This window comes from Psammomys obesus, unplaced genomic scaffold, assembly GCF_907164565.1.
Source record: "Psammomys obesus unplaced genomic scaffold, mPsaObe1.curated_primary_1811, whole genome shotgun sequence".
In the NCBI taxonomy this organism is placed as follows: domain Eukaryota; kingdom Metazoa; phylum Chordata; class Mammalia; order Rodentia; family Muridae; genus Psammomys; species Psammomys obesus.
Genome location: NW_026594428.1, coordinates 18,652,491 through 18,665,110, shown reverse-complemented (window position 1 = coordinate 18,665,110; position 12,620 = coordinate 18,652,491). Strand labels below are relative to the sequence as shown.

General features: G+C 40.1%; 1 protein-coding gene and 1 pseudogene across 2 annotated transcripts in view; one reads left to right on the top strand and one right to left on the bottom strand.

The window, feature by feature from the left end:
* The window catches only part of Marchf6 (membrane associated ring-CH-type finger 6), a 67,371-nt gene that overhangs the window by 44,444 nt on the left and 10,307 nt on the right, over positions 1-12,620 (top strand). The window contains exons 18-22 of one of the 2 annotated variants that reach the window (XM_055618988.1): positions 792-929; positions 3,419-3,620; positions 5,903-5,972; positions 9,720-9,901; positions 11,918-12,052. In XM_055618988.1, coding sequence (XP_055474963.1) covers positions 792-929; positions 3,419-3,620; positions 5,903-5,972; positions 9,720-9,901; positions 11,918-12,052 — 727 coding nt within the window. Of the gene's footprint in view, positions 1-791; positions 930-3,418; positions 3,621-5,902; positions 5,973-9,704; positions 9,902-11,917; positions 12,053-12,620 lie in introns of both variants that reach the window. The other variant, XM_055618987.1, reaches the window with a different exon arrangement.
* LOC129685451 (40S ribosomal protein S11-like) lies at positions 6,886-7,360 on the bottom strand (annotated as a pseudogene).

Sequence of the window (12,620 nt, the reverse complement as noted above, 5' to 3'; positions counted from 1 at the left end):
TCACTGTGGCTCCTTAGTGATCAGAGATAGAGTGAGAGCTGTCAAGTTAGAAGCAGGAGGTTAGTCAGGAAGATAGTATGATGATCTTACTGGAGATGGAAGGGGTATAGATGAAGGAGGTAGCAATGGAAGCTAAGAAGCAGTAAGGATTGATAATATTGTTAAGAGTCAAAAGGAGTCTAGTGGTTTGGATGTGAGCTATAACGAAGTCAGGAAATCAAAAAGTCCGTTCTTAGCCTGGGATAATATAGAGTTACATGTTGTTGAGGTGTATGTGAGAGTGGGAAGAGCAGGATTAATAGTTTGGTGGATACTTGGTTGTAAGTGGAATAGTGCACATCAAGTGTGAAGCACTGAGTTCCACTGTGGATACACAAGTTTGGAGTTAGAGAAGAAATGTCAGTAGTAGGTGAAGGTAGTATTCAAGCCAGATGAGTCACAATCACACAAAGAATAAGCTTAGCTGAGAAAGAGGATGAAACTGGGCCCTTGTGTTTCTAGACTGGAGAGGCAAAGGGAAGGCAGCTGTTGGAAGGGTAGGCAGCTCTGTAACACCCTGCTCTCACAGTGCAAGTGAGCACCAAGGCATGGCCATTGGTGGACACCAAGGGATCAGGAACAAGTTTCCATGGGGCTTAGGAGGATAGCTTCAATGACTTGGAGAGAGAATGGGAGAAAAGGCAGTAAAGACAAGTTCATTTTTCTTCGGAGATTTGTTTAATCTGATTAGATGTTTTATAAGTTACAATGAAAATAGGACTCATAAACTTGCCTCTTTGTAACTATTGTAGTGATGCCCCGGTGAGTGAACTGTCCCTTGAGCTGCTCCTGCTGCAGGTTGTCTTGCCAGCTTTGCTGGAACAGGGACACACGAGGCAGTGGCTGAAGGGGCTAGTGCGTGCATGGACTGTTACTGCTGGATACTTGCTGTGAGTATGGCAGCTGCCTCTGGGCATCAGTGTTGTCTGTGTTTATACTGTAACCTTTCTTTTTCCCTTTTTCTGATTGTGGGCACTGAAGTCAGGGGCTCATGCACATGGTACAAATGCCATACCACTGAGTTACAACTCCAGCCCCATATTTTATTTTTAATTTTTGAGATACAGTCTTACCCAAGCTGTCCTCAATCCTAGCGTCCTTATGCCCTGGTCTTTTTAGTGGTGAGCATACAGGCATGTGCCATTATGGCCCATCTTGTTATATAACCTTCCTGAAGGAAGTGCATTCTGTGTTCTACTCAGCAAAACCTAGTTTTAGAGGTTGGAGAGGTGGCTCAGCAGTAAAAGTGCTTGCTCTTCCCAGAGTACTTACTTCATTTCCCAGCACTAATGTCAGACGATTCACAATGGTCTGTGAGTCCAATTAGGTGATATGACACCTTTTCTGGTTCTGGGCACCTACAACATATGTGTGGCATACAGATACAAACATGTACACGAATAAATAACTTTTAGAAAACCCTAGTTTTAATAAATGGTTGAGAACTGTCTGCAGGTTCCCCTTTCAAAGATGGTATGTGCACCTATCCCCTCTTGTGCAGGCTCACTGCTGCTCCTCCCCTTGTGCTGCTAGATGTGGCAAGTAAAGGGGATTGGAGTGACTCCATGGTGTGCTTACGTGGGAATGCTATAGTGCCTATACACATTAACCTAAAAGTTAAAAACGCAGTGCACTTAAAGACAGACTAACATACCTTTTTCTTAGGGGTTTTAACCAGGTAAAGAAACTGTCCTGAGGGTTGATATATTGTTTGTTACTTAGTTAACTTTTTGTGTTGCTGTGAAGCAGCTTAAGGAAGTGTTTATTTTGCCTTATTTTGTGGTGGGGAATTCTTTGCATCAGGAGCTTGAGGCTTCTGTTCACATTAAATTTACATTCAGGAAGCAGAGAGAGGAGATGCTGGTATACAACTCACTTACCCAGTTTACTCTGTATAGGATCCCTGGCATGCAGGGGGAGTCTGTCACCCACTTTTAGGATGGGTCTTCTCACCTTGGCCTAATGTACATATTCCTTCACTGGCATTCCAGAGGCCTGTCTCCTACGTTTCTGTCTTAGTTAGGGTTCCCATTGCTATAATAAAACACCATGACTAAAAGCAGCTTGGGAAGGAAATGGCTTATTTCATCTTATACCTTCAGGTAACAGCCTATCAATGAGGGGAGTTAGGGCAAGAACTCAATGCAGGAACTTGTAGATAGGAAGTGATGCAGAGACCATAAAGGAAAGCTGTTTACTGGCTTGGTCCTTGTGGTCATGTCATCCAGTTTTTTATAATCTATTCCCGGCTACCCACCCCAGGGGTGCCACTCACCCTCTGTGAGACGGGCCCTCCTACATTAACTACTAATTAAGAAAATGCACTGTAGGCTTGCCCACAGGTCAGGCCACAGGGCATATTCTTTCTTTTTATTTTTTTAATTTATTTTTAACTGATTACAGTTTGTTTACTTTGAATCCCAGCTATAGCCCCCTCCCTCATCTCTTCCCAATCCCACTCTCCCTTCATCATCTCTTCCTATGCCCCTCCCCCAGTCCACTGATAGAGGAGGTCCTCCTCCCTGTCCTTCTGACCCTAGCATATCAGGTGTCATCAGGATTGGCTGTATTGTCTCCTCTGTGGCCTGGTAATGCTGCTCCCTCCTCAGGGGGAGTGATCAAAGAACCAGCCACTGAATTCATGTCAAAGACAGTCCCTGTTCCTATTACTAGGGAACCCACTTGGAGACTGAGCTGCCATGGGCTACATCTCTACAGGGGTTCTAGGTTATCTTCATGCATGGTCCTTGATCTTAATTGTCATTCTCTCTTCCCAGGTGACTGTAGCCTGTGTCACATTGATATAAAACTGGCCAGCCCTATGACTCTAGTTCTTGTCAGGTTAATGATAAGAATTAACCTCCAGAGACATTTGTATTTATTGAGCTGCATTGATTTAAGTCTATGAGATATGGAAGGTTCTGAAATATTTGGCACACTGTGGTACATTACTGTGGGATGCAGACTTGAACACCTCCCTTCTCCTTAGTGCTACTCTTGTCTGAACTGATCTGTAGCTTGCATAGGACACACAGCAGACATTAGGAGAGAAGACAAATCTGTAGCTTGCATAGGAGACACAGCAGACATTAGGAGAGACGACAAATGTTCTTACTCTGTGAAGACTCTGTGCTTTCCTCTAAATCACTGACATTTTCTCAGTTGTTAGGTAAACAAACATAAAATATGCTCAATTTCTGGAGTGTCCCACAAGCTAGCTAACAGAGTTGGGTTTTATTTGAAGCAAACACTAGCATTTAGTCCAGGCAGCAGGAGCAATGCTTGAGATAGAATCCACATATTTTCTACCCTTTAAGAAAATGACATACTTTGTCATTGTCACTCTGAAATGAGACTCACTGCTGTAACTTCTGTGTAGGGACCTTCATTCTTACTTACTGGGAGACCAGGAAGAAAATGAGAACAGTGCAAACCAGCAGGTCAACAATAACCAGCCTGCGCGCAACAACAACGCTGTTCCTGCTGGGGAGGGCCTGCATGCAGCCCACCAAGCCATACTGCAGCAGGGAGGCCCTGTCGGCTTTCAGCCTTACCGCCGGCCTTTAAATTTCCCACTCAGGGTGAGTTCATACAGACTGATGTTTCTGTAAATTATTTTTTTTCTTTTACTAAATGAGAATTAGTGCTGTTATTTAGTGCTATTAATACATAGTGCTGTGTAGCTATGATTATGGTTCCTGGAAAGAAACCTGTTTTATTACTCTTGGGCATACATATTCAAAATAAGGTTAATAGATTTTGGAAATGGGCAGTATGTGAGGTTAGGATTCCTTTGACTTTAGTTTTTGTTTGAGAAAAAAAGCTTGTAAATTAGAAGCTAGCATGATGGATAATGTTTCAGCGTATGTCAGGAACTATAATGCCATGTTATTGTTTGCTGATTTCATGCCCACTCACAGCAATTGATCAGAACAGAAGTGTGTTTCTGTAAGGCAAAGACGCAAAAAGTATAGTACGGTGAGGATGGAGTAGTGCACATATGCCTTCAAGGCTCTCCACTCTGGCTCCTGCCCATCCCAGAGTGTTGACTGTCGTCACAGGTTCCCTTGGCCCTCACCTTTCCTCTGCATATGGCATCTCCTAAATATATTCAGTTATCTCCAGTTCTAGCTTACTGTGTCCAGTGCGTCTTTAAGGACCTGGCATATGCCAGATGTAGGTGGCCATTTACTGTTAATAGCTAATGAAACTGAAGACCAGCTTGGTTAAAGATAAGCCTGTTCCATCGTCTTGAAGCTAGCAGCCAGTCTGTGATTCAAACTCTTGTCAAAAATTTATTCTGATAGCTAGTACTGTTTGTATGCCATTTGTTAGGTTTCAGATCTCTTGTTTATAATGGTTTAAGGTTGTGAGTCTGATCACTTTGGAACTTTAATAGATTATTTAAATCTCTAGTTCTTAGTTCCTTTTCTGTAAAAATAGATATTATCTTTTGTATTACCTTTGTGTCATATGGAGTCATTGTGTAAATATGCCTCAAGTGTCTATGATATTTTTGATGAGTGTGAGGGCTATAGAGATCATGCATGCAGTCCTTGCCCTGAAACTCTTTTCAGACTACTTTGGGAGATTAAAAAACAAAACCAAACAGTAGTTTGGGTTCTCAAAGAAGATGTTTACTGAGGGTGCTGTGACTGCTTTGGGGTGGGGAACACTGGTTTCTAGTACAAGTGCATGGAAATTGTCATGGAGGAGGTGATAAATAACCTGTCTTTAATGCTGTGAGGAAAAGCAGATTAAAATGGAAAGTAGGAAGGGCATTCCAGGCATATGCCAGGAAAGGACACATTGGACATGGTAATTGTGGGTAACTAAATGTACTTAGAGGATGTGCTATGTGTAGAGGAGAAGGCAAGGGCAGGGAAGCAGCGGCACACAGGACTCTCAGGTATGCAGCAGCCAAGTAGAGAGCCTTGTACATCATGGATACACTAGTTGGTGCACACAGTTTTGTGCTTCTTGCCCCATTGAGAAACACATCTGTTCTTACTCAGCTTATTCTAGAAAATGTTGCTTATAATGATGAAGGAAACAAGAAGGTCTTTCTTCAGTTTGTGTGCGAATCTTAAAAGCAGACCTCATATTGAGGGCCTGTTTTATTTTCTCTTGTCATTGACCCTCTTGCCAGGGATGGGGGTGGTGGAGCACATCAGAAACAGAATCACTAAGGGCTCTTTAGGCAGGCAAAGCTGTAATTTTTCTCATCAAGAACTCTGCCCTCTGATCTTGGGAAAGGTAGAAAGTGAGGTACAGTGGATTTTTACCCCAGGAAAGGGGTCTCCACTTTCCCATGTGCTGTGTTCCATTAGTACTTCCCAGTACAGAAGCCACTGGCTACATGTATTTATTTACAGTTGAGATTAATGAAAATAAAACTTAGAATACAGTTATTACATTATAGTATTCACATGTCACGAGCACAGTAGCCACGTGGTCAGTGACTGCTTTGTTGGACAGAGTAGAACTAGATGTCTCTCACCATATCACACATTCTAATTGAAAGGCACTGCTACTGAGTTTAGAATGATGGATATTTTAAATTTGTTATACTTAATTTTTAGTGAGTTTATTTTGCTGAGTATAAATGTATTTGCTTCTTTCTTGTGGGTTTATCTGGTCATGTGAAAATGGACATTTACCGAAGACTGTGTCCCTCCCCTGAAAGCACAGGTGCAGGCGTCTCTATCCTATCTTTCTTTTTCTACTTGGTGCTGGAGTACAGGCATGTATCTTGTGCAATGGCAGGATTTCATAGTGGGAGTATTATGTGGATTATGTGACCATTATCGGAATACATTGAGAATATGTAAATCACTTGTGAACCTTCCATTTTGCCTTGCAGATATTTCTGCTGATTGTCTTCATGTGCATAACATTACTAATAGCCAGCCTCATCTGCCTTACTTTACCAGGTATGAGTTTATTCTAGCTTTTAGACATTAAATGTTAAGACTCTTTTCTCAAAACAGTATATCAGATAAAAACTGGAAATAGTCTTATGTTTGGTTCCAAGGCTGTTGATCCCTTTGGGGTACTTCATCTGGATGGACTGCATAGGTGTTCCAGAAACAGTTATAAGTTCATTCCAGGGCACAGCACTACAGCCTCTCAATTTTCATAGTACATCATGTTGTTGGCCTTCAAAGTCATTTGTAAGATTAAATATATTTTTGCAGTCGATATGTAAAAAAGTTTATAAAGTTAAAATATTTACTCACATCTGGTTTTCACAAATTTTGCTCTTCGCTGGCACTGACCTTGTTAGCAAGGTCAACCAAACAGTGTTTCTTCATTGAACAAGTAAGCCACTCTGGTTGAATATAGTAGCTTGCTGTCTTCTCCAAAGGTGCCCTTGGAGATGGGCTACAAAACCAGTGACAAATCAAAGAGTAGCTTGACTCCTGCTGTTCATACCCATTCAAGCATTTCAAGTCATGCTGATAGCTGTTAACCACTGCATTATTTATTGAGTAATTGTCTTGATTATAATAGTAACTTAATAATTTTATTAAATTTGTATTAAATATTTGTCTCAAGTTATAAGGCTGGGAAAGAACAACTTGGGATACTAAAATTAAATTTTTTGTTTTGGTTTGTTTTTTTTCAAGACAGGATTTCTCTGTGTAGCCTTGGCTGTCCTGGAATTCACTTCATAGACCAGGCCACCTGCCTATGCCTCCCAAGTGCTAGGATTACAGACATGCATCAACCACCTGGCCATTAAAATTACTTTAAAGTGACATTTCTAAAAAGAAAAAAGAAAACTTTTTGTTTTTAAAGACGTTGGATAACTTTTATTTCTTCTAAGGAAGTAGGCCAGTCCCCTCAGAACTTATAAAACTGTTTCTTGTTGCCAGCAACCATGTGACCTTGAGCACATTGAATCCCACAGTCTTGCTCAGGGGCCTGCACTCTCTCAAGGGAACAAAATCTCCGATCTGTACATCCCTGAAGCAGGGGGATAGGTGCATAGACATGTTCTTGTGGCACTTCTCAAAGCGATTGTACTTCCCTATGTAATGGAGATAGTTCCAGCGGATGACAGTGGTCCTCTGTATCTGCATCTTGGTCACAACACCACATAGGATTCAACTTCGGATAGAGATATTACTAATGAAGTGGCATCTCTTGTCTATGTAGGTGCCCTCGATGGCCTCCCTGGGTCCTTGAAGCCTAGATCAATGTTTTTGTAGTACTGAGGGAGTTTTTCCTTGCAGGTTTCTCTCAGCAAAACATGCTTCTTGTCTTGAAAAATTGTAGGCTGCTTTTGGTAAGCACACTCCGTCTGAGTGTCTGCCATCTTCCCAGCAATCTAAGAAAAAGAGAAGAAAACATTTTTTTAAATCATTTTTAATTTGAAGAAATTGTGATTTTTTTTTTTTTTTACCTTCATTTCTATGTGGAGACTTTAAGATTATTTTTACTGATTTTTTTTTGAGAATTTATTGAGTTTTACCCCTAACTCCTCCCAGATCTCACCTCCTTAAATTCCCAACTCTATGTCCTGTTTTATTTTTAATTAAATTAAAAAAATTTTTTAATAATCAGTCCAGTCCATTTAGTATTGCCCATGTACTGTTGGATATGGGGCCTTCCATTAGATCAGCTGTTCTCATCTGGTGGGTCATAACCTTGTTAGGAATTGCATATCAGATATTTAATTATTCATAACACAAAGCAAAATTATAGTTACGAAGTAGCAATAAAATAATTTATGGTTGGGGGGTCACTTGAGGAACTGTATTAAAGAGTTGCAGCATTAGGAAGGTTCAGAACCACTGCTGTAGACAGTGGTTCAACCTCTCAGGAGCTACAGCCCTTAAAGAAAACAAATTTTTCCCTCCTAGCCATCAGCTGTCCAGATAGGGGTAGGGGTGGGGCTTATGAACTCCTTCCTACTCCAAGCTGGAAATTGATTGGCTTGATCTTGTTGAGATCTTATACCAGCAAACATAGTTGCTGTGAATTTGTAAGTGTGGCAGCCCTGTGTTGTGGGTGGTTGGCGCTTTCTACTCCCTCTTCCTCCAGGATCTCTGAGCTTGGGGAATGGGCATACATGTGTAATACAGATGTCATCTTGCTAAGCATTCTACATGAAGACTTCTGAAGTTCCTCATCCTTCTCAAATCATAGCTGGCTTACTGCCTAGCCATAATGTGAACATACTCATGGCTTTCATGTTCCATTTTCATATTTTTACCAGAATTTAAAAAATTAATAAAAGCTGGGCAATGGTAGAACATCTTAATCCCAGCACATGGGAGACAGGCAGATCTCTTGAGTATGAAGCCAACCTGGTCTACAGTGTGAGTTCCAGGACAGAAAAGGATGCACAAAGAAACTCTCAAAAATAAATAAATAAATAAATAAATAATAGAAGAAACTAATTTAATGCTTTAATTTAGTAATATGAGTAATTCAGTGTCACTTAATACTGGTATTAAACATTTCTCTTTAGTCTAACATGGTAAAAAGAGTAACTTCAGTTCATTACAGAAGAGCTTTAACAGTGCACATTTGAGGGTAATGGGGGCTTGCTTCTTCCCATAGGTTGCCTCTCAGCTCCAACTTAATTGATGGGTTGAAAGCTACCCCTGTCTTCACAGAAGCTAAGAGGAGGGAGAGGAAGAGAAAGAAAATAGGGGAGAGGGAAAACAGAAGAGAGAGAGGAAATAGATATTGGCTGTTAAATGTAAAAATAATTAAAAAATCTCAGAGACAAAGTGGAATATAGAGCACTAAATATCAGTGGTGATTTTGGTGTTTTAGAATTAATATGCACAGTTAGGTGTGGTGGCACATCACTTTAATTATAGCACTTGGAAGGCAGAGGCAGGCAATTTCTGTGAGTTTGAGGTCAGCCTGATCTACAGATTGAGTCCAGGACAGCCAAGGCTCTTACGCAGAGAAACCCTGAAACCCTGTCTTGAAACTTTCCCCCAAAACAAAACAAAACAAAACTTTTTGAGCAGTTAACTGTGTAATAGCTGTGCTGTGATTCACACTTGAGAGCCCAGTGCTCAGGACACCATGGCAGGAGGATTGCTTTTGATCTTTAGACCACCTTGGACTATACTGTAAAAACCGTCTCACAACAAAAAACAAAGCGCAAAACTAACAACCTTTAGGAACATCTCAAGTCTGTGTCTTACTGTTCCGTGTTGATGTTGATTTTTTTTTTTTAAAGGAAGTTTAGGCAGTATTCCTTGATGCTGTCTTTTGAAATGTTATTGTGCCCACTTTATTTTAAAAAGCTGAGTTTTCTGTGCAAATGAATGTATCACTTGGAAGAAAATTAACCCAAATTGTTTGTAATGTTCCTAGATAAAATATTGACAGCACAAATAATAGAAAATTTCTCTCTTTATCCTATTATCATAATAATTTTAGTTGGTAATAAATAATAAAAGCATCAATGTTTATAACTGCCCAGGCCAGAAGAAATTAGTAAATGGCATGGCAGATCAGGGTGCCTATTCTGGGATAATCAGCTCATGACTTCCTATGTTTTTTGGGTGTTCCTTATTCAAGTAATTCTGTTTCCTGAAGAGCTGTTTATTGTTTTTGTTTATTCTGATATGAAAATATTTAAAGAATGTCAAGATTATAGTTCTCTTTACCTAGCCACATGTCTCATTTGTCAGCCTTTCTTTTTTCAGTATTTGCTGGCCGTTGGTTAATGTCATTTTGGACGGGGACCGCCAAGATCCATGAGCTGTACACTGCTGCTTGTGGTCTCTATGTGTGTTGGCTAACCATAAGGGCGGTGACCGTGCTGGTGGCCTGGATGCCACAGGGACGCAGAGTGATTTTCCAGAAGGTTAAAGAGTGGTCTCTCATGGTATGTTTTTGTAACAAGAGATTGATCTTGCTGAGGGTAAAGTAAATGCTTTAACAGGTGTTTCCCATTAGTTTTCTTATTGTGTCACTGGTTTTCAGGAGAGTTTTTTTTAATCAAAAGGTATATTTCAACCCAGGTGTGGTGGTGCAGGCCTGTAATCCCAGTGTTCAGGGAGGCAGAGGCAGAGAGATTTCTGTGATTTCGAGGCCAGCTTGGTCCACAAAGCGAGTCCAGAACAGCCAAGGCTACACAGAGAAACCTTGTCTGGACAAACCAGCCAACCAACTAACAAAAAACAGAAGGCATATTCCTTTAAGATAGTAACCTTCTGTTTCACTTGATGTAACCTTCTGTTCACTTGAGAACCATAGGTCTGTACCCAGACACACTTGAGAGCTAACATAGGAGAGTGTACTGCCAAGTGATACCATGAAATAATGAAGAATTACTGAAAATACCTTTGGAGATACAAACATACAAGTAAGAGAAGTCATTCTCAAATCCCTGATTTCACACAGGGTATGACAGGGTGTCCTTTTCTGATTGTAGAAAAATGCCTGTACACACTGTTGTCTGTGCTGGTAAATATGGCAGGGCACTTCTCTGCCTAGTCATTAGGGTAATCAGCTCTGAGTTTTGCATCTGACTTTATACATTTATATTTATGCTGAAACCATTTTAATGTTTTATTACTTATTATTTACACATATTATTTGGTACCATGTGCTAACTTAGTAATACCTGTATATGTAGGGTGTTCTAATCAGACTAGCATATTTCACTTTTCCATCATGGTACATTCCTTACATGTTGATAACATCTATGTCTGTAGTGAGAGATTTATTGCAGTTATGAGTGGAGAGGGTTAATTGCTACTTAGTCCGTAGAGTAATAAGCCACTTAACTATATTTAAAATATAGAAACCAGCTAAGTTTAGTTTTATTTGGTAGTTTTATCGTATCTTGACAAGAGCTTTGAAAAGAGGTGGTATGTGTTCCACCACTACCATATTTGGTCACATGTTAGAATAGTTGTATCCACTGATGGCATCTTAAAAAGAAGTCACCAGAACCCACAGTCATTTTAAAGACTGGTTTAATTGTTAGTATTTTATAGTTCCTTTTACTTTGTATCAATTTATTCTAAATTTTGCTACTTAATCCAAATTCTAAAACTGCATTGTTAATACACTAGCTATAGCTGCTAATGTATTAAACAGATGGTAGCTTTTTTTCTTCATCAAAAAACTAGGTTATTCTGATTGGCTTGATGAATTACCTTAACTAGAGTTAGAGCGAGCTACCAGTTTACGTGAAGGATCACAAATCAGCTTATGAACATGGGACCAGTGTTTTGACAAATCAGTAGATTTTTGTAGGCAGATAAAAATCAAGTAATGAGAAGGATATTTTGAGGAAAACAACAGTCATTTTGTTAACAGTAGATGAAATTTTGGGGAGTAACAGTAGATGAAATTTTGGGGAGGAAATTCCTTTTATAGCAACAATCTGTAGTCATATTATTAGGTCTTGTTACAGCTTGAGCTCTGCATTCAGACATTTAAATGAGTTCACAGAATAGGTTTGAGGCTGACTCAGGTGGTAAAGCTCTTGCCTAGCAAGCTCCCCAGAACCCACTGGTGATGTGTTGTTGTAATGTTAGTGGTGAAGAGGCTCCTGAGATTCACTGCTGATCAGTCTTGTTTAATGGATGAGTTCTGTGCTAATGAGGTTCTCTTTCTCAAAAGAGGAGATGACATTTGAGATTGTCCTCTGGCCTCCATCTACATGTGTGCACATGGGTGCCTATCTGTGCAGGGGCACCCTCACATATATACATATGCATTTAAAAAATTCTACTGAAGTGTATAACATAAAAATGTGTGGATAAGTTGTTTAAAATAGTATGGGTACCCTGTTGGACGTCAGGTCAAAGAGGAAAACAAGCCTGAAAGTAGAATAGAGTTTATCACCAAGGAAGGTTTGCTAGTGATTCTGTGTCTTATTTCCTACTAGATAGTGAAGACTTTGATAGTTGCTGTGCTGCTGGCCGGGGTTGTCCCACTGCTCCTGGGGCTTCTATTTGAGCTGGTTATCGTTGCTCCTCTGAGGGTCCCTCTTGACCAGACTCCTCTTTTCTACCCTTGGCAGGTAAATATATATATTTTATTCTCATGATTATTGCTAATTATGTAGGCTCAAAAAAAATCTTTGAGTATTTCAGTTTATTTTATGCAATTGTTTTAGGAAAATTATTTTTCTATTCTAGGAACCCCTGTAAAGTTGTTGAAATAATGCCCTTTACTCTTTTAAAATATAAAGGCTTTCAGTTTTTCCCCTTGGAGGGACTGTCTTGCCAAGCCACAGGACATGCTCAGCTCTGATAGGACTTGATAAGCTGGGGTAGATGGGAAGGTCTTGTTATAGCTTGAGCTCTTCATTCATGTATTTTGAGGAGTAGGGGAGGGGTGTGGTGGAGAAGAAGGGTGGGACTGGGATGTGAGGAGGGATGGGGCTAACACAAGGATGTAAGGTGAATTAATACATGAATAAATGAAGGAGGAAAAGAAAGGAAGGAAAGAAGAAAAAAAAGAAAAAAACGTGAAGGTTACATAAATCCCTTTCTTGGAATACTTTATGGATTAAAATGTTGCTCTTCCCTGAGCTTGCTATCCAGGAATCCAGGACTCACATGAGAGAACTGACCCACACAGGTATC